Source organism: Doryrhamphus excisus, linkage group LG2 (genome assembly GCF_037039965.1).
Source record: "Doryrhamphus excisus strain RoL-2023G ecotype Guam linkage group LG2, RoL_Dexc_Guam_v1.1, whole genome shotgun sequence".
NCBI classification, from domain to species: Eukaryota; Metazoa; Chordata; class Actinopteri; order Syngnathiformes; family Syngnathidae; genus Doryrhamphus; species Doryrhamphus excisus.
Genome location: NC_136358.1, coordinates 7725937 through 7752903, shown reverse-complemented (window position 1 = coordinate 7752903; position 26967 = coordinate 7725937). Strand labels below are relative to the sequence as shown.

The window sequence follows — 26967 nt, the reverse complement described above, 5'->3', positions numbered from 1 at the left end:
AGTGAGTCAATCAGAGTAACTTAAGTTCATAAGATGACCTCCTCCCTCCTCATTTCAATTCCATATCATGTCAGTAATCATCTTGAAGGCAAGAAATGCGGCAATCTAGGCTGGATCAGGACGTAGTGCATAGTGTGAGCCCGGCATTATTAACCAATGTTAAAATATGCACCAAGTGATTTCCTGTTCAGTGCAAAATATGCTTCAAAATAAAATCATGGCCTGGATTCTACACCCATTTATATACAGTGGAACCTTGGTTAGTGTGCACTCCGGCTAGCGTGTTTATTGGTTTAAGCCACAGTTTTGCCTCGGTTTGCATTCACCCATCTGATTGCACTGTAAATCTTAGTTTACCACTGAATGGCTATCTGCTATATACTCTTCAAATGTTGAAATGAAAATAAGCTTCCAAATGATGTCAACAAAACTGCATGCTTAATTTTCAATGCATGTTAAACTCCAGTGTATGAAATGCTTTCACTTCATATGTTTTCATGGTGTACAATCGCACCACATTATAAAAAAATAAGTGCTTTTAATATTTTGGTTGCCTAAAACTAACAATCTGTTGATACTGAAAGTGGATCAGGATCTTGGCACGTGTTTCGGCACACATTGTCCCAGGCAGCACCTCATATGTTTCTGGGGGGAGACATGGTAAACACACGTCTCGAATTACCACGTCACACGCCCCCTTCACTTCTCCTCCCTGCAGTCCTTTCATGCACCGGCCCTCACTGTAAATTCACACATTCCTCTTCTCAGTCTTAAAAAAACAAATTTTCAGACATTTCACCCTTCCTCCTGCCCACCTTACACCCTTCTCCATTTCTTCTGTTGTGCAACTTGTCTTCTGCTTGACCCCATGTTTACAAGTACAAACAGTTCCATCATGCATGAGCTTATGCTTTGGAATGACGACCAGCAGACTACAAGTCCTGCAGACTTCCAGGAATACAGTCATACAGTCAGAAGTCAGCATGTGTCCAAATGCCTGAAGGCTTCATTTTTTTGGAGCAATTATGCTTCAGGCGTTGTGTGCCCGAGTGGCAAAACGTCATCAAACACCCAAATAACAATAGTGACTTATGAGCATACAAAGAAAGTCTTCCTATAGGTGTCACAACCACATGTCCCAATACTTTTATCCAAAAGAACAGCAATCATGGGTCTTCAGGAGTTATGAAATAGTTAGCTTGTGGAGGCTGTGGGATCAGCTGATGAAGCCCTTTGTTCACATAGCTGCCACCATGGTGTAATCACATTACAGACCAGATCATTTTCCAGGGGCCTTTGTGTTTATGTGTGTGAGGGGGCAACCAGTCTGGCAGGAACCTGACTGAGCCTTTAAGAAAAGCCTAATCCATTCAAAAATGTGTCTGACGGTATTAAATAAACGCAAAACAGTATCTCCTAAAAGTGAGTACATTATATCTTCTCAGGACAATACAAGTAGGGTGACCATGGCGCTCACACTAAATATTGCCACACATATTCTTTCATTGAACCGCAGTTCCCCTGTTTCAGCAGCACTCATACAGCACTCACTTGCAATGCCAGCTATGTAGACAATAATGAATCATAACTGCAAAACGATATATACTGTCATAATAAATGGTTGTTTAATGTACAGTAAAATCCGCACTGTATTCACTTTTGAGAGTGTCTCGGATTCTTTTTTCTGACTTGATGACATTTTCTTGAAAGTGCTGCTTTTAAGCAACTTTTAAGCATTAAGCAACGTCTAAGCATGGCTGCTTGAAAGTTCAATTCAAGGTATGAGACTTTATATGAAACAGTCCTACATCACTCTGTGTATCTGTCTCAACACCAGGGCGTGTTGGTTCTATAGCTGAAGGGAAGTTTGAAGTGCAGATTTAGTTGAGAGCTGGAGTTGAACCAGTGTTATCCATGAACAGGCTGTATGCCAGATTCATTTTCCATTGTCCTGGGGAGCCATATGTTATTATATTTCTATGTTATTATATTATATTATATTATACTTCACAAGAATTACACCTCTTCATCATCAATTTAAATATGTTCATTCATATTGTACTACTTATCCTCACAAGGGTTGCGAGTGTGCTGGAGCCTATCCCAGCTGTCTTCGAGCAAGAGGCGCGGTACACCCTGGACTGGTCGCCAGCCAATCACAGGGCACATATAGACAAACAACCATTCACACTCACATTCATACCTATGGACAATTTGGAGTCACCAATTAACCTAGCATGTTTTTGGAATGGAGTGGGAGGAAACCGGAGTACCTGGAGAAAACCCACACACAGAGATGGCCGAGGGTGGAATTGAACTCCGGTGTCCTAGCTGTGAGGCCTGTGTGCTAACCACTTGTACACCATACAGACCCCTATTTTCACTTCCGCTAAAAAAATTGTTTTTTAAAAACAATTATTTTACAATTTACATTACAGTGGACTGTAAAAGGTGGCCTGAGCACATGTATCTTCTCTTGCATCAAAGAGTGAATTGCATCCTATATGCAAACTGTTGCATGGTCAACTCACTAGCAGTAAATAATAAGCAAGACATTTGATGAAAACAGATTAAACAAAATAAAATCAAAATAAAAAAACTCTCAAAAACAACATACAATATGCGATTGTATGCTAGAAATGACAATACAGTGAGAAACAGGAGGACACTGAAAAAAAATGCTCTCATGGACAACCTCCACCTTTATCAGACAATGGAGTGGCAGAGGAGCTCATTTTCCAACAGACTCCTCCAGTTCCGTTCCCACAGTGAACGCTACAGGACTTCATTCATTCATTCCACACGCCATCCAGCTCTACAATACCTCACCTGTCTGTAAAAGATCATTCATGACATTATTGTGCTGTAATGTCTGCCCTCCCTTGTGTAAAGTGTAAATTTACACACTAGTAAATATGCAAATCTTATTTATCTTATATTCTTTTAATTTTATTATATTGCATTCATATTGCACTTCATTTTATGTAAGCGTGTTCTTTTTCTTCTGCAATTGAGCTACTGGAACTCTTGATGCAAAAGGTAAAACTCCAATGATAAAATTCCAGCATTTGCTGACTAAATTAAAGTCAGCTCTGGCTTACATTTACAAAAAATGAGGGAATTAAGTATTTACTTGAGGTAACACCTCCCCACTTCATTACGCAAACGGTTCAGCATTCAGCCCAGCAAGCTTTTGGAGCCAGAGTTGAACCAAAAAAATACGTCTCCAGTTCAGCACCCCTGTGGAACTATGATAACGGAAACCCTAAACTCTGAACCGGTCACAGTGGAAAAGGGGTATGAGCGGCTCCCTACGCTGCCATTACTGCTTGCTGTGTTTGCTTGCTATTGGTCCAATTTTTCCATCCTCCGAGTAGCAAACAACACGAAAGAGGAGGGGGTTACTCATTAACAGCCTTATCTGGAGCATCTCCGTGCTTTTCACTACTCAATCTGTCACTTGCGAGTGTGTGTGTGTTACAGATAATTACGTCATCTTCAACGTGATGGAAAGGAGTCTACAAAAGATAACTCTATCTCATCATTTGACTCCATTGTGACAAGGAGGGCTTGTAAAATCATCATTAATGTGTGAGAGTATTGTTAGTTTGTGAAAAGTGTGGGAGAAGCCACCGTTCCCAGATTTTACAACTTTGATAAAGTCGCAGCTGAGTCAGGACAAAGCAGTGAAGTTCAAAGCACACCAACTTTTCCCCTCTGCACAACTTTGGTAATCCTCATTAATTCTGGTGCGTTTCCTAACCCTACAGCAAAGATATTCAACATTTTCAAAACACTAAAGACCGGGTGGGCATCATTTCTGTCTTTAATGTTATTCTTTATTTTGCTCTGTAATACCTTAACACTTTCACTTCATTGAATCAATAATAAAGTCGCTAGTCAATGATGCTATATATCAGGGGTCTCAAACACGCGGCCCGCGGGCCAAATGTGGCCCGCAGGACACTAGTTTGAGGCCCCCGCCTTGATATGAAAGTTTAATGTTAGTGCGGCCCGCGCAAGTTTGTATGGATGCTGTATGGTATCATGTACCCAGAAAAAATTATTACGTTTGATTCATGTTCATGTTAAAGGTTAAATAACTGTTAATAGTTATCCTCCCTATCCGTGTGAAAGTGGTAAGTTTTTGGCTATTTAAGTTTAAAGGAAATAACTTGAAGGCTACCGTTTAGGTCGCTCGCTCTCTAGTTTGCGAGTTAGCATGTGTCTCAAGACCCTGCAGTTGCGCAATATGTTGTAAATAAAAAAAGTATAAATGTGACTATAGTCGTGTTTTGTCATGTCTACAGCGCTCTAATAATGCTTTGTTCATTTTAATCTGAAAAAAATAATGTCTACCCACCAACTATATGTATGTGGTTTCTAAGTTTTTATTATTTGCCGTTTTAGTATTATTATTATATTTATTTTTTACTGATTGATTGATTTTCTTTATTCTTGATTTGTTTATTTATTTTTCATCTTATTTTGTGCAGTAAAATAAAAATTAAGATATTTGAGAACAGTGGAATGTTTTATCAGAGCTTTTATTGTAGAAAATCGGAACCAAAGCACTGAAAAATATTTTTCTGTTTTTAATAAATGCGTTTTTTTGTTTTTTTTTGGAAAACCTGATGCGGCCCAGCCTTGCCCAGACCCTAGCTCCAGTGGCCCCCAGCTAAATTGAGTTTGAGACCCCTGCTCTATATACTCCCTCCAGACTAGAACATCATTTTGCTCTTGTCTCCACAGTGTTAGCACAGAAAAAAAAACAAGCTTGGTGGCTTTGCCGAGATGGTCCAAGCAAACACACACACACACACATCCAGTAAGGCTTGAGTGAGCTGTGCAAATACAAAGTCTTTCCTGAAGATGTTAAGTGCTGCAGGTCACATGACAAATGCAATCACAAAAAAATGCATTCATTTCACGTTCAGATGGATAGAATGGATGTGGCTCATTTCCTCACATATTCATCTGTGATGTCATTAAGCATGAGCTCATTCAATTAAGCACAGAGACTAATCATGGGAAGATCAATCAGGGGCCACTGTGATTGATGACATTAAGTGACGTATGGTTGTCGGAGTGCATCAAATAAAACACTAAATCCATTAAAGCCACCATCTGTAATAATTGGAGCCTAAAATAACCGATTCCAAATCATGTCACTGCTACTCTGCCTTCTCATAAGGAAATTACGGTGGCTCTGTTGCTGTTTCCGTGGCAACCACAATTGGTGGACCAGCCTGGACACCTCTCATGGTGTTGCGCATCCAGGATTGACTTTCCTTCCTCCGGTTTTAAGTTTATAATATGATTTTTTTTAAAGAGTAACCACAAGCTAAGAATGCACTAGCTCTTCCGGGTCTTTCTCGTGTTGATGTGGCTTGTGCAAACAAGTCAGACGACCTAATTTTTTTGCACAGTCAGCTTAAAAAAAGGCACAGTGCTTCAGTTACATAATATGGAGTCTTTTGTTCATGAAGGCCAGCAACAGGAAGCACCAAGGTCTCTCAGGTGATGTTCATAAAACAGAAATTTACTCATAGCTCCGTGACAAATTTCACAGTTTTGTCACAATAGGGCATTTTAGCTTATTTTTATTTTTAATATAATAAGTCAGTTTTTAGGGGGCAGGATTTGTTAGGGCTGTACAAAAAAGTATGTTAACACAGATAACTAATTAATTGAATTAAATATGCTAGCATTTTCTGATGTCTAACATCATATACTGTACAAGTATATCCTACTTACAAACACGTCTCTCGTCAGCCCGTGCTCTGAATGACACTTCCTCATTGTCACAGACTACAGTGAGGTCCACTCACAGACACTACGGAAATTACAGCAAACTTTATTATCCGTGTATGTGTTTGTCAAAATAAAAAGAAAGATGAAGAAAAGAAATGAGTGGATTTTTTTAAATTTCTCACTAACTTAACTTACTGTGGAAGTACGAAGTATGACGTAATGTGGTGACATACAAATTGCCATATTTCACACATTATGGCAAATGGTGATTAATCATGATTAATTAATAACATTAACCATGTTTTTGAAAATGTAATTAGATTTTTATATATTTGTTTATTATTTAATATCCAATTATGTAATTATAGAATTATCTAATCAATTATATAATCATCCATATTATTAAGAAAATATAATTTTTGAATTATTTTGCTGTGTTTGTAGTGAACCTATTTAATAGGTTTCAATTTTTTTAATCGACCTACTGAAATAAAATATGATTAATTTATTAACATGCAACTGTACAGTATAAAATTTTCGTTTTAAGACCAAAGGGTAAAAATTATAATAATGGTTTTAATATTTTTAATAGTTTTAATATTTTGATTATATTTATATTTGATTAATTTTAGGTTTTATAAAGTTTTAATTTGAAAAAAACACATGGTTATCTTAGATACTTATTACTAAGAATTAAAAAAATGATTTATTATTTATTTTATATATATTTTATATATATTATTTATAATATTTTTTACATTTACATGATTTTTTTGTATTCATGGCGGACGCAGGATTCATTTTGACACCTGAACAAATGCATCAAATGCATGTGATATGTTGCTAATTTCTAGCTAGCATGGGGAGTGATGCTACACTCCGAATGAGGCTACATTTCGAAAGACTATAATAATTATGAAAAATTAATGATTCCAGTAAAAAAAGAGTCACAATCATATGAAGAGAGTGACTGAACAGCTGATGAAAACGGGGAGGGTCACGCAAGGAGGAAAAACAAGCTTCGGAGCAAAGGAGGTGGAGCTGGGCGGTGCTAGAGTACACAACATGTATATTTAGCCCAGTCACACTCACACTGCTCGCACAAAAACATTCGGCGGATGTTGATGACGCTGCCTTGAAGCACACTTTCTGCCTGCGAGGATGCTTGGAAGACAATAAGCGCGCAGTGCATTTTTGGAACAGCGGACTTCAACCACCAGATTATCCGACCGCAGGATTTTGTATATTTTCCCCGCCACCCACTCCAACCAACCTGCATGGGTGTTTTGTGCCGCTTCTTTATGACACAGCGCGTCACAGGTTGCTGACAGCGCAACAATCTCTCCTCGGAGCAGATAAGCGCAGCAGCAACGTGCGCTTTTTTTGCGCACAAGGACAAGAAACGCACACAACAGCAAAAGACAACCTTAAGAGAGGACACTAAATAGAAGACAAAAACATGTCAGACGGTCCGAGACAGCGAGGCGCGTCTGCCAAGGATGCCGGTGAGCAGGAGTCTGCAGGAGGAGGAGTTGCACTGAAGAAGGAAATAGGGCTAGTGAGCGCCTGTGGTATCATTGTTGGTAAGTTACTACCACTCATCTTTACGGGAAATCTTTATTTCTTGTCCATCGTCAGATTGGTGACCTTTTATGGCTCAAGATGAATACTTTTAGGTGTATTGTCCCACTGTTGTCATTGCTCAATCAGTTACATTGCTGTGTGTGTGTGTAAGTGACAGGAAGAAAAGCTCGGACTAGCTCGGAGGAGAAGACGTTTGGGGCAATCTGTTGGTCTATATTTAAGAATCAATCGGTATAGACCCCAAATATAAGACGACCCCGCTTTTTGCAGTGCATTTCTGTGTCTTCCCAGGTCACTGGTGTGTGAGTGACAGGAAGAAAAGCTCTGACTAGCTTGGAGGAGAAGTCGTTTGGGGCCATCTGTTGGTTTAGATTTAAGAATCAATCGGTATAGACCCCAAATATAAGATGACCCCTCTTTTTGCAGTGCATTTCTGTGTCTACCCAGGTCACTGGTGTGTGTGTGTGAGTGACAGGAAGAAAAGCTCCGACTAGCTTGGAGGAGAAGTCGTTTGGAGCCAACTGTTGGTTTACATTTAAGAATCAGTACACCCCGAATATAAGACGACCCCTCTTTTTGCATTGCATCTGTGTCTCCCCAGGTCACTGATACTGTATGTGTGTGTGTGTTTGTGTGTAAGTGACAGGAAGAAAAGCTCTGACTAGCTTGGAGGAGAAGTCGTTTGTGGCCATCTGTTGGTTTACATTTAAGAATCAATCGGTATAGACCCCAAATATAAGACGACCCCTCTTTTTGCAGTGCATTTCTGTGTCTACCCAGGTCACTGGTGTGTGTGTGTGAGTGACAGGAAGAAAAGCTCCGACTAGCTTGGAGGAGAAGTCGTTTGGAGCCAACTGTTGGTTTACATTTAAGAATCAGTACACCCTGAATATAAGACGACCCCTCTTTTTGCATTGCATCTGTGTCTCCCCAGGTCACTGATACTGTATGTGTGTGTGTGTTTGTGTGTAAGTGACAGGAAGAAAAGCTCTGACTAGCTTGGAGGAGAAGTCGTTTGTGGCCATCTGTTGGTTTACATTTAAGAATCAATCGGTATAGACCCCAAATATAAGACGACCCCTCTTTTTGCAGTGCATTTCTGTGTCTACCCAGGTCACTGGTGTGTGTGTGTGAGTGACAGGAAGAAAAGCTCCGACTAGCTTGGAGGAGAAGCCGTTTGGGGTAATCTGTTGGTTTACATTTAAGAATCAATCGGTATAGACCCCAAATATAAGACGACCTCTCTTTTTGCATTGCATCTGTGTCTCCCCAGGTCACTGATACTGTATGTGTGTGTGTGTGTGTGTGTGTGTGTGTGGGTGTTTGTGTGTAAGTGACAGAAAGAAAAGCTCTGACTAGCTTGGAGGAGAAGTCGTTTGTGGCCATCTGTTGGTTTACATTTAAGAATCAGTAGACCCCAAATATAAGACGACCCATCTTTTTCGCATTGCATCTCTGTGTCTCCCCAGGTCACCGGTGTGTGTGTGTGTTTGTAAGTGGCAGGAAGAAATGCTCTGACTAGCTTGGAGGAGAAGTCGTTTGGGGCCATTTGTTGGTTTACATTTAAGAATATAAGATGGCCCCTTTTTTGCAGTGCATTTTTGTGCCTTCCCAGGTCACTTGTGTGTGTGTGTGACAGGAAGAAAAGCTCTGACTAGCTTGGGGAAGTCATTTGGCAGCACATGTAAAAATCTCAACTATAAGACAACCCCTCTCAGTCTTGTCTTGTCGACAGCAATAATCAAAGGATGCAGGTGGCGGCCATATTTTTATATATTTTTGTCCAAAAATACAATGTCTGACAAAATACTATCAACATTAAAAAAAAGGAGGCCCTGTATACTTCCCTGTGGACACCCGTCCACTAACCCTTCTACACCTGAACTGCTGCACACAAAAGGATGAAAATTTTCCAAAACGTGCACTAAAACGTGCACACACTGATTTCCCACTGTTATTACAGCCCAAAGTGAGATTGACTTAAATACAAATCACCACAATTGATAGAGTACACACCTTTTTGGGTACTGACAAGCAAAAAACTTTGATCAAGACTGTTTGAAAACCAAGCAAAAACTGATTGTCTTTCGGTTTAATGGTTATAAAACTGTTAAATGCATGCTAAATATTTTTACCACAACCCAGAGGAGACGCGACAAAAGCCATACTATGTGTGGTCTTCATGTGACCTTGACAGGTGAATATGGGAGTGAAGGAGGCAGAGAGGAAGGAGGGGAGTGGTGACTCATTCATTCATGCGTTTCCACGGAAACTGGAGGAAAGAAGAGTGCACAGGAAGTCCCGAGAGGTTTGCAAAGAGGGGGAAGTTGGGGGGGAGAAATAGAGGGGAGATGAAGGACAACCTTTATTGTGATTTTTTTCCAGACGGGAATGCTGGGAAATTCAAAGCATGTTGCCTGGTAAGGGCACTTGGAGGCTTTTATGGCCATCCAGAGTCCACACATCAGCACGGCTTTCACATCACGTGCGAGGGCTGTGTGAGATCAGGTGACTTGCCGAGGCCTTGATCCTTGTGCTGTGAAAACGCACTCGTAGACGTCGGAATTGGGATTACAGAAACCCCGCCCTGATCATTCTCTTTTACTAGCCTGGTCGGCTAAACTTTATTTTGTGGATTTCATGTGCTTTTGCGCTCACATTGCAAGATGTTTGATTGAGGGAATATGCTACATGGTTAGCGCGCAGGCCTCACAGTTAGGAGACCCGTGTTCAATTCCACTCTCGGCCATCTCTGTGTGGCGTTTGCATGTTCTCCCCTTATCTTAATTGGCTATTCCAAATTGTCCATAGGTATGAATGTGAGTGTGAATGGTTGTTTGTCTATATGTGCCCTGTGATTGGCTGGCGACACTCGTGAGGATAAGCGGTAGAAAATGAATGAATGAATGTGCCACTACCTGTTGTGTCACGTCACGGCATATTAAATGCCTGACTGATGATATCAGAGCCGGGCTGGCTGACGGCCATGCTGCCCTTCAACAAACTAATCTTGCTGTGGCCCAGTTTTGGCTTCAGAAGTCACAGAACATGTTACGTTTTTCCTTGGTGCCCGCAGCACTCTTGCAGTCCCAGTTCATGACACTAGCACCACCATGTTTGACTGGAGGCGGGACACAATTATCTTGTTGGCAGCTGATAGTGAATCTCTACTGCTTTACTTTTGCCAGTATTGTCACTTGATACTATATAACAGGGGTCTCAAACTCAATTTACTTGGGGGCCACTGGAGCTCGGGTCTGGGTGAGACTGGGCCGCATCAGGTTTTCCAAAAAAAAAAAAAAAACGCATTTATTAAAAACAAAAAAATTTAAAAAACTTTGCTTTGGTTCCAATTTTCTACAAGAAATGCTCTGATAAAACATTCCACAGACATGACAAAACACGACTATAGTCACATGTATACTCTTTTTATTTACAACATATTGCGCAACTGCAGGGTCTTGAGACACATGCTAACTCGCAAACTAGAGAGCTAGCGACCTAAGCGGTAGCCTACAAGTTATTTCCTTTAAACTTAAATTGCCCAAAACTTACCACTTCCACACGGATAGGGAGGATAACTATTAACAATTATTTAACCTTTAACATGAACATTAATCAAACGTAATAATTTTTTATGGGTACATGATACCATACAGCATCCATATCAAACTTGCGCGGGCCGCACTAACATTAAACTTTCATATCAAGGCGGGGCCTCAAACTAGTGTCCTGCGGGCCACATTTGGTGTTTGAGACCCCTGCTATATAACAACATTTCTTACTGAAATGTGAGGGCTTGACTCACTTTAGGAAGCTACTGCAGTCATTTTGTGGCATCAACGAACCATATTTGGTCCTAGTCAGGCACTAAAACTGTAGTGATGTCCTTTCTGAAGATTTAGTATTAATTTCACAACACGTGCAGATGACCAGTGAAGACAGAGTATCCTAGAAACAACTTCCTCAGATCATCCACACTGTCTGAAAGCCCACAGATGGACTGTGGGAAGACTAAAGTGAAGCTCGGGCTGTCGTCCAAAAAGTGGGACAGGAGGAACAGAAATGTGCTTGTGGAGCACATTTGAGACCAAACGGCTTCCTTTATGAAACAACCAGGCAGCCAAAGAGGAGGTCTATCCTATACAGTACTGATTTGTAAAAAGAGGAAGACACAAGGAGACGTGGACAACCTATAGAGCAAAACCTATAGAGACATTTTTCTATACCAGAGACACACAACGTGCTCTTGGACTATGTTTTTTATAGTAGATTCCACAAAATAGGCTGCACGGCGGTTAAGTGGTTAGCTAGGAGACACAGCTAGGAGACCCAAGTTCGATTGCACCCTCGGCCATCTCTGTGTGGAGTTTGCATGTTCTCCCCGTGCATGCGTGGGTTTTCTCCGGGTACTCCGGTTTCCTCCCACATTCCAAAAACATGCTAGGTTAATTGGCCACTCCAAATTGTCCATAGGTATAAATGTGAGTGTGAATGGTTGTTTGACTATATGTGCCCTGTGATTGGCTGGCCACCAGTCCAGGGTGTACCCCGATGACAGCTGATACCGGTCCATGGGAAACTTTCAGGTGCAATGAGAAAATAAAAAATACATTTGTAAATAATAACATTAAATTTAATGTAAATAAATATCAACTTTGTAAATATGGATCATTACTTTATTGAAAAAATCATATACAGTAGAAATCCCACGGTTGTTGCATTTTTGTGTTGTGTTTTGGTGAGCTGCGACCCATTCCACTTTGTTTGATGGTCCTTGAATGCACCATAGTCGTCAACTATCTTCCATGCTGCAGAGATAGTATAGTGTATTTTTCCTGGTTTTCCAATCTCCAATCAAGCTTTGATGATGTCACTGAGTGCTAATGTGCATATTTCTGCAGTGCACAGTGCTCAACAAACTCATAGCGGTCTGTAGTCATTTTGTGCTTTTGTTTGTTGTTTTACACAATATATAATAAATAAGTGGGATGCACGCTGGCCTAGTGGTTAGCATGTTGGCCACATAGTCAGGAAACTTTAATTTGTCTGGGTTGAAATCTTTGTTGGGCGTCTCTGAGGTGGTTTCTTCCCACTTTTTTTAAAAACATTCATGTTCGGTTAATTGGAGACTAGGTATGGATGTGAGTGTGAATGGTTGTTTGCTTATATGTGCCCTGTGATTGGCTGCCGACCAGTCCAGTGTGGACCCCACCTCTTGCCCGAAGACAGCTGTGATAGGCTCCCCCTCAGTCTGCAGGTGGTTTATGGGAACACAAGCCGGTCCAAAAAGGTTGGGCACTATTGTAGATCTTTAACTATAGTTTTTACAGAAACCCCCCCAAAACTGCTAAGTACGGCTTTTATTTATAAAAGATCTAGTGCTTATAGAAGATGAGTGCTTTTTCAGTTGTCTCCTGAAAACTACTGTCATAATGCTGTCATCTTTGACAATCATTTTTGCAGTAGATTCCCAAAAATAGCAAAGCCCTTCTTTGATCTCTGACTGGCGTTAACATATATTTTTTGGCTTCATTTATGACTTTGTTACTTTATTCATGACTAACATTTGGAGATGAATGGAACAATGCTCTCCATCTCTTGTTATAAAAGATCATTGATTGTCCAGGCACATATCATTGATACCTTTGACTTTTGTACTGTACTGTGCTGCCTATCATGCAGGCAGTAATGATTCAACACAGCCTTTGACTTTAGCGCCCCTTTTATGGGCCGCCAAGCTCTGGCCTTCACTTTGTTAACCATATTGGATCCAACGGAGTCCGATGTCTCATCTGTTGTGCTCATGAATTGTGTCACGTATTTAAATCCCGCCCCCCCTCGTCCATCATAATCCACTACATTAGCAGATTACCATTTGGTGGGATGTCTGAGCTGCCTCATCACCATGGCGACAACCACCACCACACGCACACATCTGTCACTCACATTTTGTGTACCATTTGTTTCTTTTTCCTGTGCATGTCTGCCCACAAAGACTCTCAGAACGAAAGAGATGCTTTCCCTGACATTTTACAGAAGACAGAAACAAGTCAGGCTAGAAAGTAAGACATAGTTCATTAAGAGCTATACCACTGACTATACTGTATGTATAACATGTATGTATAACAGGGGTGCGAAAATGTGTTTGCCATTATCCACAAATAGCTAAAATGTGGAACAGTGATGAACCTTCCCATTTTTACCAAGAGTAAAATATGGTGGTGGTAGTGTGATGGTCTGGGGCTGTTTATTGTTAAAATTTTAGTATTAAAAATGTATTAAATATTGAAGGAGAATGTGCAGCCATCTGTTGGTGACTTCAACTTGGGTTCTGGAGCAGGACAATGATCCAAAACATCCCAGCAAGTCCACCTCTGAATGGACGAAGAAAAAACAAATGAAGACTTTGGAGTGGCCTAGTCAAAGTCCTGACCTGAATCCTATTGAGATGCTGTGACCGTATAAAAGGTGCTTCATGCTGGAAAAGCCTCCAATGTGGCTGAATGACAACAATTTTTGCAAAGATGAGTGGCCCAAAATTCCCCCACAGTGCTGTTAGAGACTCGTTATCACATACTCTTGCTTGCATGTGTTGTGTGGTCTTAGTGTGTTTATGTATTTTATGTTTTTTATTTCATTTACTAGTTTTTTATTCTATTAATTCATACTTTTATGTGTGCTGTTTAATGAGTTCTAAAATGCAAACATTTTTCTTCACCTAGGTAATATTATCGGCTCTGGGATTTTTGTCAGTCCAAAGGGAGTGATGGAGAACGCCAGCTCTGTGGGCGTGGCCCTGGTCGTGTGGATCATCACAGGCATTATCACCGCCATTGGGGCACTGTGCTACGCCGAGCTGGGCGTCACCATCCCCAAGTCGGGAGGAGACTACTCCTATGTGAAGGACATCTTTGGAGGCTTGGCTGGGTAAGTTAACACAAGACTATGATTATTCAACTAAATGGTTTCAGAAAACTAAGCACTGTGTATCTTAGAATACAGTAACTTATATATATAGTATACAAAATGTTTACTCATCTGATTCTCGTAGAACTGCTAGCATTGTTTGCAAGCAAATGGGATGTCTGAAAGAGACGGCCACTGCTTTAAGTATAGCAAATTTATTTTTTCTAAACTTAAGAGAGGATTTGAAACCACATGGGGAAAAAGGAAAGGTAAGAAGCCAAAAGCATACCACTTCCACACGGACTGGGAGGAGACCTTTTTGAGACTATGGCATGTCAGAATCTGCATTCATGGCTGCAAGTTAAGGTAAAGTAATGTAAGGCAATATCTCATTAATGGAACATTATTGACTCCTAGTGACCAGAATTTTATATATGACTTATTTTTCAACATTTTTATAAATATAGTCCATATTTATTTTTCAAAAAACACTAAAGTTTGAACCACGATGTGATGTGAGACGCCTGTACTGCAACAAACGGCGGTCAAAAGTCCAATATATCAATTGTCACTGTTTGGAACCATCCATAGACCGGTACTGGATGGTGGACCAGTGGTTGGGAACCTCTTCTCTATATGACAAGCGTGAGCTCTCAGAGATTCTCTACGCTGCTCTAGATGTGGTGTCTTTTTTTTTTTTTTTTTTTTACTGTTGGGGCCTTTTCATTTTTCTGTAATAAAGCATTGTCAAATCTCCTGACATGGTTATTACTTGAAAAGGGGGGGCTTAATCAAGTATACAGTATTAAATTTAATAAGACAAGGATTTCAGGCTGGACATGGATCAGAGATATGGACCCACGGGCTGGTTTACTTCACGCTGGGATTTTTCCACTCATTCATTCAAGGTGATGGTTAGCGTTCCGTGCTTGGGAACGGTACAACTTCCCAGAAAACAGTATTGTTAAGTTTCCACACTCTGTCCTGTACTAGCAGACTATAAACATGCTTTGTTTTGTTCTTCCAACAAATATCACAAAGATACCTGCAATCATGGTGTATTCTGGGAGAGGAATTCTAGCAGACAAAGCAAAGATTGTTTATTCTCGTCACTAACCAATATAGATACATCAATGACCTTTTAAAACCAGAAACCGCCCAGCTTGAAGCTTGAGGCTTCCCTGTGCCCTCCATCTTGGATAAATACACCATGTTTGTTTGTGTCTAGCCTGCACCTTTTGTCCCGGAGTAACGGGAAAAGGAACAACAAAGGCTATTTGTTATGTCAGACGAATGAGGGGGTGGGCTATTTAATCTATAGTGGCGCACTCTACAAGCCGCTATAGTTGACGTTTGCACGTTGAACTATTTTTTTCACTTCAAACACACATTCCAATGAGATGATCCCTCAATAAGCCTCAGTTAAACCCTTGCAGTGGTTCTTACAGAATAACTCATCTTTATCCTAATGTTTTTTAACACCATACAGGTTCCTACGTCTGTGGATCGCCGTGCTCGTCATCTACCCGACCAACCAGGCTGTGATCGCGCTGACGTTCTCCAACTACGTCCTGCAGCCGCTCTTCCCCACCTGCTTCCCGCCTGAGATTGGCCTGCGCCTGCTGGCTGCCGTCTGCCTCTGTGAGTCACATGCTTCTGACAATTCTTTAGCTCCAAAAAAACAAAAAAAGCGCATGAGAACGCCGAAAGACAAAAGCCGGTTCGCTGCTGGAAACCGGTAGTTGTGGGTGGGCGAAAAAAGAATAAGCCAACGTTTTCCTCCTGTAGCCTCAGGAACCCAATTTGTCAGAATGGCCTCAGGTACGCTTTGTGGCATCAGGAAATCATGGAGTTTAAGATGAAGCACACAAAGACATCACAAATTAAAAACATAACAGAACCAGAACAAAAACATACAAAAAGAATGAGAACAGTAGTTCGTAAAGGCTGGCTCGTACTTTCCGCTTTTCTAAAACTGGACATAACAGCAGATCCAAATTCCTCTGCAAACTTAACACACACCAAACAAATACTGTAAGAGCACATCAGACAGCCCTGGAGACACACGGGGATGAGTGCATGCATTGTCTGACTGTTTGTCCACGCAAACAACTCAAGGTTTGAGTATAGCGTGATGCATGGAGGATGAAAGTGTCTTGTGCCACCCTTTAATCGGGACTCACATCACGATGTAAGTGCTAACACACGCACAGGCGGCCCGTCTTGCAATTTACACAATATATTAATGATTTGGATTGCATGAGAAAGTAGACAGCACATCATAGCTCTCCTCTTCTGTATTGACAAGCACACAGTCATCCCTCATTTATCGCAATTCATTGGTTTCAGACCTGTGAAATAGCACAAAAATGTCTACAATCTTCTAAATACATTTTTAACATCATTGGAGCCATCTAGACATGAAATAACGCCATATAGTCACCTTTATATTACCCAGTATAGAAAAATATAATCAGAGAAAATAAGACAGTTGAACCTTCTAGGGTTACAGAATTGATGGCGGACAGGAAGTAACATTCAGAGTTGAGTTTCAGCTTGCTGTAGGCTACAGCCGCAACAGTAACCCGTGTTATTATTGTGATTATTACCGTATTTTCCGGACTATAAGTCGCACTTTTTTTCATAGGTTGGCTGTTCCTGCAACTTATACTCCGGAGCGACTTATAAATGAAAAAACTGTTTTCTGTTCATGTTTATTTTTTGTGTAGCTGAATAACCATTGTGTTAGCATATCTTACACCTATTCAGCCTGTTCTCTATTCTTTTATTGTTAGAACTTGCCTTCCAAGAGGACGTAATGTCAAGTAGTTTTTCAAATAAATTACCCGCAAAAAATGCGACTTATACTCCAGTGCGACTTATGTATGTTTTTTTCTACCTAATTATGCATTTTATTTATCCTTGTGCGACTTATACAGACACTTAGTAATCAATGTAGAATACTACATTCATAAGTTGGGCTTCATGGCTTATACTGTATTTGTATTTTAGTTAATTTAGCCATTTTTATGTTTGAAAATGCTACAGTTTGCATAATACATGCATATTTTCTGACTAATTGTAGGCTGTAGTCAACCATGAAACACTGATCATTAATTAATTATCACTTCGTACCTCGGTATGTGACAAAAAATGTAAAAAAAAAATAATTAAAAAAAATTAAAAAATTTGAAAATATATAAATTATAATAGAAAAGCAGAAAGTGAACAAATGTAACAGTTAAAAGTAAAAGTAAAAGTACCAGATGGAGGGGTAGGATTTAATAAGCTTTGCTTCTTCCTACTCCTTTTGGACATGTGGAACTGTGAACTGATTATGTGATGCACTCAATTGTAATCTGATGCATGTTCAAATGAAATAAAACCATTACCATTACCAATTAAAAGGGATGACTGGAATATCAGGAGTTGTAACAGAACAGCAGTAAGGAGCAAATTTATCATCTAGCATTAATAGCGCTGATGACACGCACCACACAAAACCACACAAAACAGGCTGTTGGATAAGGACACTCCAACCGCCGCCTTGAGTAGATGCATTATTATTATTATTATTATTATTATCATTATTATTACAGCATGAACAGGACTTAGACATGCACATTCACTGGCTTGTCAAGTGTGTGTGTTGCTGCTGCTTTGTCTATAGTCAGCGCAGCATGTTCCGCTCCCACAAGCGGAATATTTCATGTTGTTTACTCATCTTCACGACTCCTTGGGGACTATGGCACCACAACATTGCCGTTAAGTTTTGGCATTGAAAATAAAGTAAATATGTATTGAACCTTTTTTTCTGTATTCTTATTGACCTGATCATCTTTTTTTTTATCTGGAAACAGTGGAAACAAAGTTCAGAGCTCATGAGCAAAGCCAAAGACGCCTCACATGGAGCTAAATGTGCAGCTTTTAATCGCCTTCCACCCTCTGATCTGAGACCATCTGTGATCCCATGACAACATGAACTCTGTCTCCCTTGTGGAGGATCTCATGCAGGGTATGCATTTGGTCTTTCTGTGTCTCTAGTGCTGCTGACATGGGTGAACTGCTCCAGCGTAAGGTGGGCGACGAGGGTGCAGGACATATTCACAGCGGGCAAGCTGCTCGCTCTGGGCCTCATCATCATCATGGGCTTGGTGCAGATCTGCAAGGGTGAGTATGGACATAGGCTTCAGGTCATTGGGGACACAGCCCCACAGGGAGTGCCACGGGGGTCAGTGGGTTTTGCTGAGGCCCCTCCTCTGCTAATATAAGCAGGCTTTAGCAGTCACAACATGGCTGAGGGCCAGTTATTATAGGGGCCCCGTGCAGGACAAGGCCCCTGAGACAACAAGATGGGAATTTACTTTGCAGTGTTTGAAGGGTTTTGGGTTGATAAATCACAGTGAGCATGAATAGAACAGAATCCTTTCATTGTCACTATACACAATTACAATGAGATTTAAAGCAGCGCCTTCTCTGGTGCAGAAATGTACATAGAATAAAATAATAAAGGAATAAAGTAATATGCTAAAATCTTGCACCCACAGGGGATTACTACTGGCTGGAGCCAGCCAATGCTTTCGAGCCCTTCCAGGACTATGATGTGGGATTGATTGCCCTAGCCTTTCTGCAAGGCTCCTTTGCCTACGGGGGTTGGAACTTCCTCAACTATGTCACAGAGGAGCTGGTGGACCCCTATGTGTAAGACTTTCCCACAGTCCAGCTTTATTTCCTAATTCCCTCAGCTTTCCACTCTTTAATAACAATACAACCCATCATCCCACCGCCCTAACCGCTTTGCTTTCTAATCCCTCCAGTAACCTCCCCCGCGCCATCTTCATCTCCATCCCGCTTGTGACGTTCGTGTACGTCTTTGCCAACATCGCCTACGTCACGGCCATGAGTCCTCAGGAGCTGCTGGCTTCCAACGCTGTCGCCGTGGTGAGTATACTTTCTGTCGTCCTCTGGTGGCCGCATTTGACATCATGTCACTGATTCAAATTCTATCCCAGACGTTTGGCGAAAAGCTTCTGGGTGTGATGGCGTGGATCATGCCCATCTCCGTCGCTCTGTCCACTTTCGGGGGTGTCAACGGTTCCCTCTTCACATCGTCACGGTGAGTCTCCATTCTAACGATCGTGTTCAATTTGACCGCGACATTGTTATAAATGATGTCCCCTCACAGGTTGTTCTTTGCTGGGGCCAGAGAGGGACATCTTCCCAGTCTTCTAGCTATGATCCATGTTAAACGTTGCACTCCCATTCCTGCTTTGCTCTTCACGGTGAGTGTCCCCATGAGCACCAACAACCAGTATTAACTCTGAAATGCATCAAACCTGCCATCTTTTTTGTCTTCCACAGTGCCTGTCCACACTACTAATGCTGTGTACCAGTGACATGTACACGCTCATCAACTATGTAGGCTTCATCAACTACCTCTTCTATGGCGTTACTGTCGCCGGGCAGATTGTCCTGCGAATCAAACAGCCTAACATGCATAGGCCAATCAAGGTGCATATCAAAATGTTATTTTTAGTTTGTTAAATTATGAAAAATCTTGCTCAAATTCTCTTTTTGTTGCGTCTTCCAGATCAGCCTGATTTGGCCAGTGATTTATCTCCTCTTCTGGGCCTTCTTGCTCATCTTCTCGCTGTACTCCGAGCCTGTGGTGTGTGGTATCGGCCTGGCTATAATGCTCACCGGCGTTCCGGTCTATTTTCTGGGAGTCTACTGGGACAACAAGCCCAAGTGCTTCGATCATTTTGTTGGTAGGTTTATCTTGTCTTTTTTCTTTTTGCTACACCGGTGTATAAGCAGCATGTGTCCATATCACGCACGAGTCCGTGAAAACCAGTCAGAACTCACAATGAGCTTGTCAACCCTTTGGGAATTGGATAGGAATAGGAGGTCATTACTCAGTAAAACAGTCTGACTTATGGTTTTGTCTAACAAAAAAACATTAAACTCATCACACAGCAACTAACACTCACACGGTATACATCAGATATGGAGAAAGATGTATCAATTGAAGTTTTGTTTGAAAAATAGTATTTTTTGAAGGCAAGCATAGAGAGCGTAGAAAATGGTGCTGCAATACTGCTTCTGTCCAATAGGAAGAGCCAGAGGACATAGAGCCTAAAGCATAATGAGGGAAGCTGACATCATTGCAGCACCCTAAAGAATGTGTTGCTCATACTAATTCTTCATGGGAAAGCTTTAAAATGTTTTGTTATAATATGACTTTTGTTCAAGTCATATTGGGAGATGTTTGTATCTTTTATTTGAATTTTTGTACATACAGGCCAAAGGTTTGGACACACCCTCTCATTCAATAGTTTTCTTTATTTTCATGACTTGTGATTGAACTTGAACTATTAATTGAGTTGTGGACTCCTATAGAGCAGCTACACACAATAACCCACAAAGAAAGCTTTCTAGATCTTCCAGAATCTGCACATATTCCACCTGTATTTGTCTGTTGTAATTTATTCCACACATATTATTCTGTGCATGGCCACCCCGCTGTGATTGGCCAGACTCCATTATAACACAGGGAAATCTTCACAGTGAAGCAGAGGGAGGGAGGGAAGGTCTTTTTAGCTTGGATCGGGAACGCCCATATAAGGATGCCTGTGATGTCACAGGGAGCCATCCCAGACTTCTTTCAGGGCTCACTTCCAAAACTCATTCTCTGAAACTCTGGCATAGTTTAACACAATAATACAACATTCTAACTACATTTATAATTCAGAAAAGTGGAAAAAGCATAATAGGTCCCCTTTAGCAAAAAGGTGTGAAAATATGTCTTATATTTAAACATTTGATTGTCACCTAAAATGGCCTTCACTTTACCTGTGGGCAATTGAGTGGTGTGCTACTTAGTGGAATTTCTTGCCTTATTAATGGTTGGAACAATGGGGTTGTATTTTAAACTCTTGGCATGTACTGTATATATTAAGCTAATGAGTATTACGTTGATGTGTGATGAATTTAGTGCTGTTTTACACCGGAATTTAGGGTACATGCTGATGATGAACAGAAATAAAATAAAATATAATAAAATGTTAAAATTCTCCTTCTCCAGACAAACTGACATACTTAGGACAGAAGTTCTGCGTGGTGGTCTATCCAGCTAATGATAGCGGCAGCGTCGGCGGAGACGAGGGAGAGGAAATGAAGGAGGCCAGGTCTCCTCTGTCCAAAGGGGACGAAGATAACCACAAGTCAGCAGACTGTTGAAGGACACATCTTTAAGCTCCACCCGCCCCGGGCTCACATTCAAAGTGCATCATGTGCCACAGTTGGATGTGGTTTTACTGATCAACAACATCAGTGCCCCCCCGGCCCCCCGCCCTCTCCCTTACTGTATCTTAATATCTCTGTGCCAAATATGCTGTGACATCTCGAAGAGCAATATCTACCCTCACACTTTCATCTGGGGTGTTTAAAGTGTGCAATAAAGACAGGTTAGCACATCATCATCAACATCTTCCTCCATCCACACACTCCCTTACACACTCCCCAAAGATTATCATCCTTTTTTATTATTATATTGCTGTGAGGATGTCTTATTTTTCTACTTCATTTTTTTTAATCGTGTAAATGTTGCTTTTTTCAGACATTCAGAGCACCAACATTGTGTTAGATCATCCAAAACAAACAATGTTGTGAAGTACATGAATTGCAGCAGAGTTTGATTCCAAAATGCATTTTGTAATTATGGTAATTGTTTGTAGATTTTGTGTGCGTGTGTGATATTTTATCATATTCATCTGCCTTTTTTGTCACTCACAGCCGATGTCTGATCTATAGTACGTCTTCTTAAAGGTGCACAGTTCTTGTTATTTGCCTTAAATTAGAGTATATGTTGTAGCGTTTTTAGCCATGCTATGATTGATGTGAAGAGATGTTTGTCATTCTTTACAGGCAGGTTTTTATGAAAACAGTTTTTAAAAAAAGTGTCATTTTTTGCATATTTTTCTAGATTTTTTTCCCGCAAACCGCACAGATGACACATAGTCTTAACCAGGGGTCTCCAGAGGCTGCAGCACATAAAAAATGCAATTAAACAATTAAACCAACAAACAAAAATTTAAAAGATGAAAAGTTAATACGAATAATAATGATAAACAGGATTTATTTTTCTTCTGTATGTGGGCATCATTGGAAACCCCTGGTGACACCACTTTGTTGCCACTTCATTTGTTTATGCAAGAATCCCACAAAACCGACACATGAATGGCAAAACACAAATTTCCATTGCTAACCATGTTTTATTTCAGGCTGTAAGATATGAGAGAAATGATATATGTTGTCTTCATCCATGCTATTCACTCCAAGTTAGTTTACAATTAGTACATGCACAAGTATACAGTGAATGAAACCATTTGTGTGCTACTTGTGATATACCAACAAATAGTAATACTGCTGTGTTTCTTAACCTGCAATAATCCTCCGGTTTCTCAGGACAAACTGTCTTAAATACGTTGCCTAAGACATTCAAGACAAACGCTAAACATCTTTACGGGTGCTATTAAGATATTTATTCCTCTCAGGATTGTTTTCACTGCCCCACATTGTGCAGCTGCTGTCACCACATCTCTATCCCTGTCAGTCAAGGGCCCTATGAATTGTCCTAACCCCCATACAACGCCCCTGGTTACAATGCTGTGATATGTGCCTGTTGTGTTGTGTACACAGTTTATTGTCTCTTTGCAAATAAAAACACTGACAGATGGATTGTGAATTTGTCATTTGTGGATCAGCATTAAATGAATGAATGCACTGTTACCCTCATAAACTATAATCTCAAGCTGTGGCTTTCAATAGACCAAAATAAGTCCAAACATGCGTTTTAATGTTTACCTGGTCACACACCAGAATGTCATTTTGTACGCACTTGTTCATTATCAGCTTCTTTTTCATTGCTTTCTAGTGTTAGCAGGTGCGTGCACAATTAATTACGTCTTCAGCTATAATGATTTTAACTAAACGATGCAAAAGTCGTATAAGTGCTCATTAGTGCGAAAACGAAGAACGGTGCATGTCTATGCTAACTGTATTTTGGACATTAGCATGGACGTATTTTGAATTATTTTTAGCAAAACTCCGATACCAAATACTCTACCGGCTGTTCCCACAACTTCCGGTTAGAATGTCGATGGTTCCGCATCTCACCTAAGTAAATTTATAAGACTCATCGACCATCCGCATTCTTAAAATAACATAATGAACGATGTCTTTAAATGTGATAAGTATTGTTTCCCGAGTCTTATGCAAACAAGCAAATTATTCTGCTTAACCAAGAATTGTTTTTACGACAGCAGTTTAATATGCCGTAAACTAACTCATTTGTTTGTAGTTTTGCTGGCAACTGTCTGTACGCTTAAAGCGATGTAAGAAAACTACAAGGCGGGAGTGTTAATCCCTTGTATTGCTTCCTGCGTACAAACCGGCACAGGAAGCATATGCGAATCAACCATCAACTCGTTGAAGGTTATCCATCCCCCCACAATAAAATAGGTAAGAGTTTTTGCATTTATTCATAAAAAAACGATTGTCTAGAAGTAGAAAGAGGCTATGAAATTGTTCCACACGGAATTTAGACAGCTGGATGTACTGCTGTGTAATTACACGTGGTTAGCATTAACATTTTCATACCGGAATGTCTCCTAGCACAAGCTATACAAACACTAGCTCGTCTTCCTATATTCCCAAAAACCGTCCAGTACGATTTTACTCCATTTGTCTGAAATGGCTGACTGCGAATGTTATAACTCTACAGAGTGCACATTGTGCGATGTTATAAAAGTATGATGTGTCTGTCAGTTTCCAAAATGCCTCACATTGAGAATGATATCAAGCTGGACTTTAAGGATGTGCTCCTACGTCCTAAGCGGAGCACCCTCAAATCAAGGAGTGAGGTAGTACTACATTATTAAACAATTTACCCATGAAGAGCATTAGTGACTCAGTGTGCTTGTCTTAAGGTGGACCTAATGAGGAGCTTCACCTTCCGGAACTCCAAGGGCAGCTACAGAGGTATCCCCATCATCGCTGCTAACATGGACACAGTGGGCACCTTTGAGATGGCCCTGGCCTTAAACCGAGTAAGCAATGCATTGTTATCGGACGCAGCTGTTTACCATGGCATATAATCTGTTCTCTTGTGTTAGTTCACAGTCTTCACCGCAATTCATAAACATTACTCAGTAGATGACTGGCAAGAGTTTGCAGCCAAGCATCCAGAATGCCTTGAGGTACTCATCATATCGTCACTAAGTTTCATCACCCTCCGTAAATTATGATGCCTTACCACTTTCCCCAGAATGTTGCCGTCAGCACAGGCACTGGCGAGGCTGACTTCGAGAAGATGGCTGGAATCCTGGCAGCAGTTCCGCAGTTACGCTACATCTGTGTTGATGTGGCCAACGGTTATTCAGAGCATTTTGTCCACTTTGTCAAGGATGTCCGGGGGAAATACCCCTCGCACACAATAATGGTGAGCATAAGTCTTATGGTGTGATTTTGGTGTTACTGTGTTATTCATGTATTTGCTTGACATTTGGGTGTCAGGCAGGAAATGTAGTCACAGGAGAGATGGTGGAGGAGCTGATCCTGGCTGGCGCAGACATCATTAAAGTAGGCATCGGACCAGGTGACCATAGTGTCTCGCACTTGCCTCACTCTCATCCTTTGTGGTATATATAATTCCTCTCTGATACTCATTTGACATCTTTGTGTCTTCTGCAGGCTCTGTATGCACAACCCGCAAGAAGACCGGGGTGGGGTACCCTCAACTTAGCGCAGTGATAGAGTGTGCGGATGCAGCCCATGGACTTAATGGCCACATTATCTCTGTGAGCCTCAATTATACATAAATAAAGATGAAACATTTATTCACCACAGTGTCAACCATTTCTTTCACACAGGATGGAGGGTGCACGTGTCCAGGAGACGTCTCTAAGGCTTTTGGTGAGTTTCAATGTGTTGGATAAGATTATTTTTTTTTAACCAATGTGGTGTTTCACAGGCGCAGGAGCTGACTTTGTGATGCTGGGCGGCATGCTGGCGGGCCACACGGAGAGCGGCGGTGACACCATTGAGAAAAATGGCACAAAGTACAAGATGTTCTATGGAATGAGCTCTGAAGTGGCAATGAGAAAGCATGCAGGCGGGCTGGCTGAGTACAGGTCTGTTCATTTGATAGATAATGTATTTATGTCAATCACCCATGGTTCAGACATCATTAGGTACACATGCACATGATAGTATATAAAACAAGAATTGTATTGTTAAAATGGTAACTTGACAACATTTATATTGACCCTTTCAAAGAGTTATTGTAGCTTTTCAAAGGCCGCAACAATTAGTATGTTTAATAGGAGTGTCACAAGCTCAAAGCGTCATGATATTTCTCCTTCAGAAAAAAAACTGTCTCGCAATGAATAAATCATAAATGAAAATGAGCTGGATAATTTTGCCTGCCTTTAATACATTTCCATGTGCATATTTTGGAAATGCTACATGAAGAAATTTGGCTACAAAGGGCACCGTCGGTCTGTTTTACTTGTCTCTCACCTCCAAACCGGCAGGAAGAGGTTTCACCCTGCATTGTTATCAGCACCTAAACGAAAATGGTGTGCAGTTTTTCAATGTCCACTTTTCAATGGATGTATTCTTGTGTTAAATTATGCCAAAATTTCACATAATGAGGTCTGTGCATTTGGAAGTAGTTACTGTGTACTTATACATAGGATTTCACAAGGACCCAACATGTGGAGAGCTGTCTCAGCATATGCCTGTCAGTGTCCCATTCATCTTTATTAGAATCCAATCCAAGTACAGTATATTTATTTGTATGTTATTCCTCCACCAGAGCATCTGAGGGCAAGACCGTAGAAGTCCCATACAAAGGTCCGGTGGAAGTCACAATGCGAGACATCCTGGGCGGGGTTCGCTCCACCTGCACCTACGTGGGTGCGGCCAAGCTCAAGGAGCTGAGCCGCAGGACCACCTTCATCAGGGTCACCCAGCAGCTCAACACAGTCTTCGGCAACAACGCCTAAAACTCCAGATGGATGTTGATGTCTTAGAAAGAGTCTGCAACACTGCTTGTGTGCGTCAGAAGCCATATGTGCACCAATTCAGTTACAGTACTGCCATTCCATGTGTTATGTCACTATTTCGGCATCTTCCTATTTTCATTCCAACCTTTTAAAGTCTACGTCTTATTATTTAGGAAGCCGAAAGTTATATGCAACAGCTTAAATGTTGGGGTTTTTTTCTGCACTTAATATTTTAAGGGTCCAATTATAGAATATTTATTAGTAATGTCTTTTAAAATATGCATAAATGTTAGCGCAGTAAACCTATATATACCAAAGTTTAAATGGGTTTGTTTTACTCTTCACTTTCAGATGATTGTTCAATGTTGCCTTTAAAATAAGTGTTCTTCTTAACCTCACCAATAATCGAGTATCCTACTGTCTGATTTTGTGTTGTCACAACGTTTTGAAATAACAGCATGATGTAAAACCATATTTTTCATGACCATTATGTAAATCACACACTGTTCAATCGATACAACGTTCCACATGTATGTGTACATCCAGGGGTTAGATGAAGGACACCAAAGAATCTAAATACTTTCTTTGCCATTCCATTCCATTTCATCAATAGTTATTTGGGTCATTGCTGAAATGTATGGATGGACTCACA

At 40.8% G+C, this 26967-nt stretch overlaps 2 protein-coding genes across 2 annotated transcripts; both read left to right on the top strand.

The window, feature by feature from the left end:
• The first annotated feature begins 6842 nt into the window (after positions 1–6842).
• slc7a8a (solute carrier family 7 member 8a) lies at positions 6843–22986 on the top strand. Its single transcript, XM_058066751.2, has 11 exons — positions 6843–7337; positions 14064–14268; positions 15737–15888; positions 18292–18417; positions 18795–18948; positions 19065–19188; positions 19260–19363; positions 19433–19529; positions 19609–19758; positions 19838–20015; positions 21332–22986. Exons 1-11 carry the CDS (start codon positions 7214–7216, stop codon positions 21484–21486), a joined length of 1569 nt encoding a protein of 522 aa, XP_057922734.2. The 5' UTR covers positions 6843–7213; the 3' UTR covers positions 21487–22986.
• Positions 22987–23625: 639 nt separating this feature from the next.
• Positions 23626–26787, top strand: gmpr2 (guanosine monophosphate reductase 2). The gene is made up of 10 exons (XM_058066752.2): positions 23626–23769; positions 24076–24170; positions 24237–24356; positions 24423–24506; positions 24575–24748; positions 24823–24904; positions 25000–25106; positions 25179–25221; positions 25280–25439; positions 26126–26787. Exons 1-10 carry the CDS (start codon positions 23715–23717, stop codon positions 26313–26315), a joined length of 1110 nt encoding a protein of 369 aa, XP_057922735.2. The 5' UTR covers positions 23626–23714; the 3' UTR covers positions 26316–26787.
• Positions 26788–26967: the final 180 nt, after the last annotated feature.

Excerpts from the sequence above, each read along its gene's own strand:
- slc7a8a (XM_058066751.2), top strand. The coding sequence starts at position 7,214 with ATGTCAGACGGTCCGAGACAGCGAGGCGCGTCTGCCAAGGATGCCGGT. Across the intron at positions 14,269-15,736 it reads ATCTTTGGAGGCTTGGCTGG|GTTCCTACGTCTGTGGATCG; the intron begins GTAAGTTAACAC and ends AACACCATACAG. Across the intron at positions 19,530-19,608 it reads TTCCTGCTTTGCTCTTCACG|TGCCTGTCCACACTACTAAT; the intron begins GTGAGTGTCCCC and ends TGTCTTCCACAG.
- gmpr2 (XM_058066752.2), top strand. The coding sequence starts at position 23,715 with ATGCGAATCAACCATCAACTCGTTGAAGGTTATCCATCCCCCCACAAT. Across the intron at positions 23,770-24,075 it reads ATCCCCCCACAATAAAATAG|TTTCCAAAATGCCTCACATT; the intron begins GTAAGAGTTTTT and ends TGTGTCTGTCAG. Across the intron at positions 25,107-25,178 it reads TTAATGGCCACATTATCTCT|GATGGAGGGTGCACGTGTCC; the intron begins GTGAGCCTCAAT and ends TCTTTCACACAG.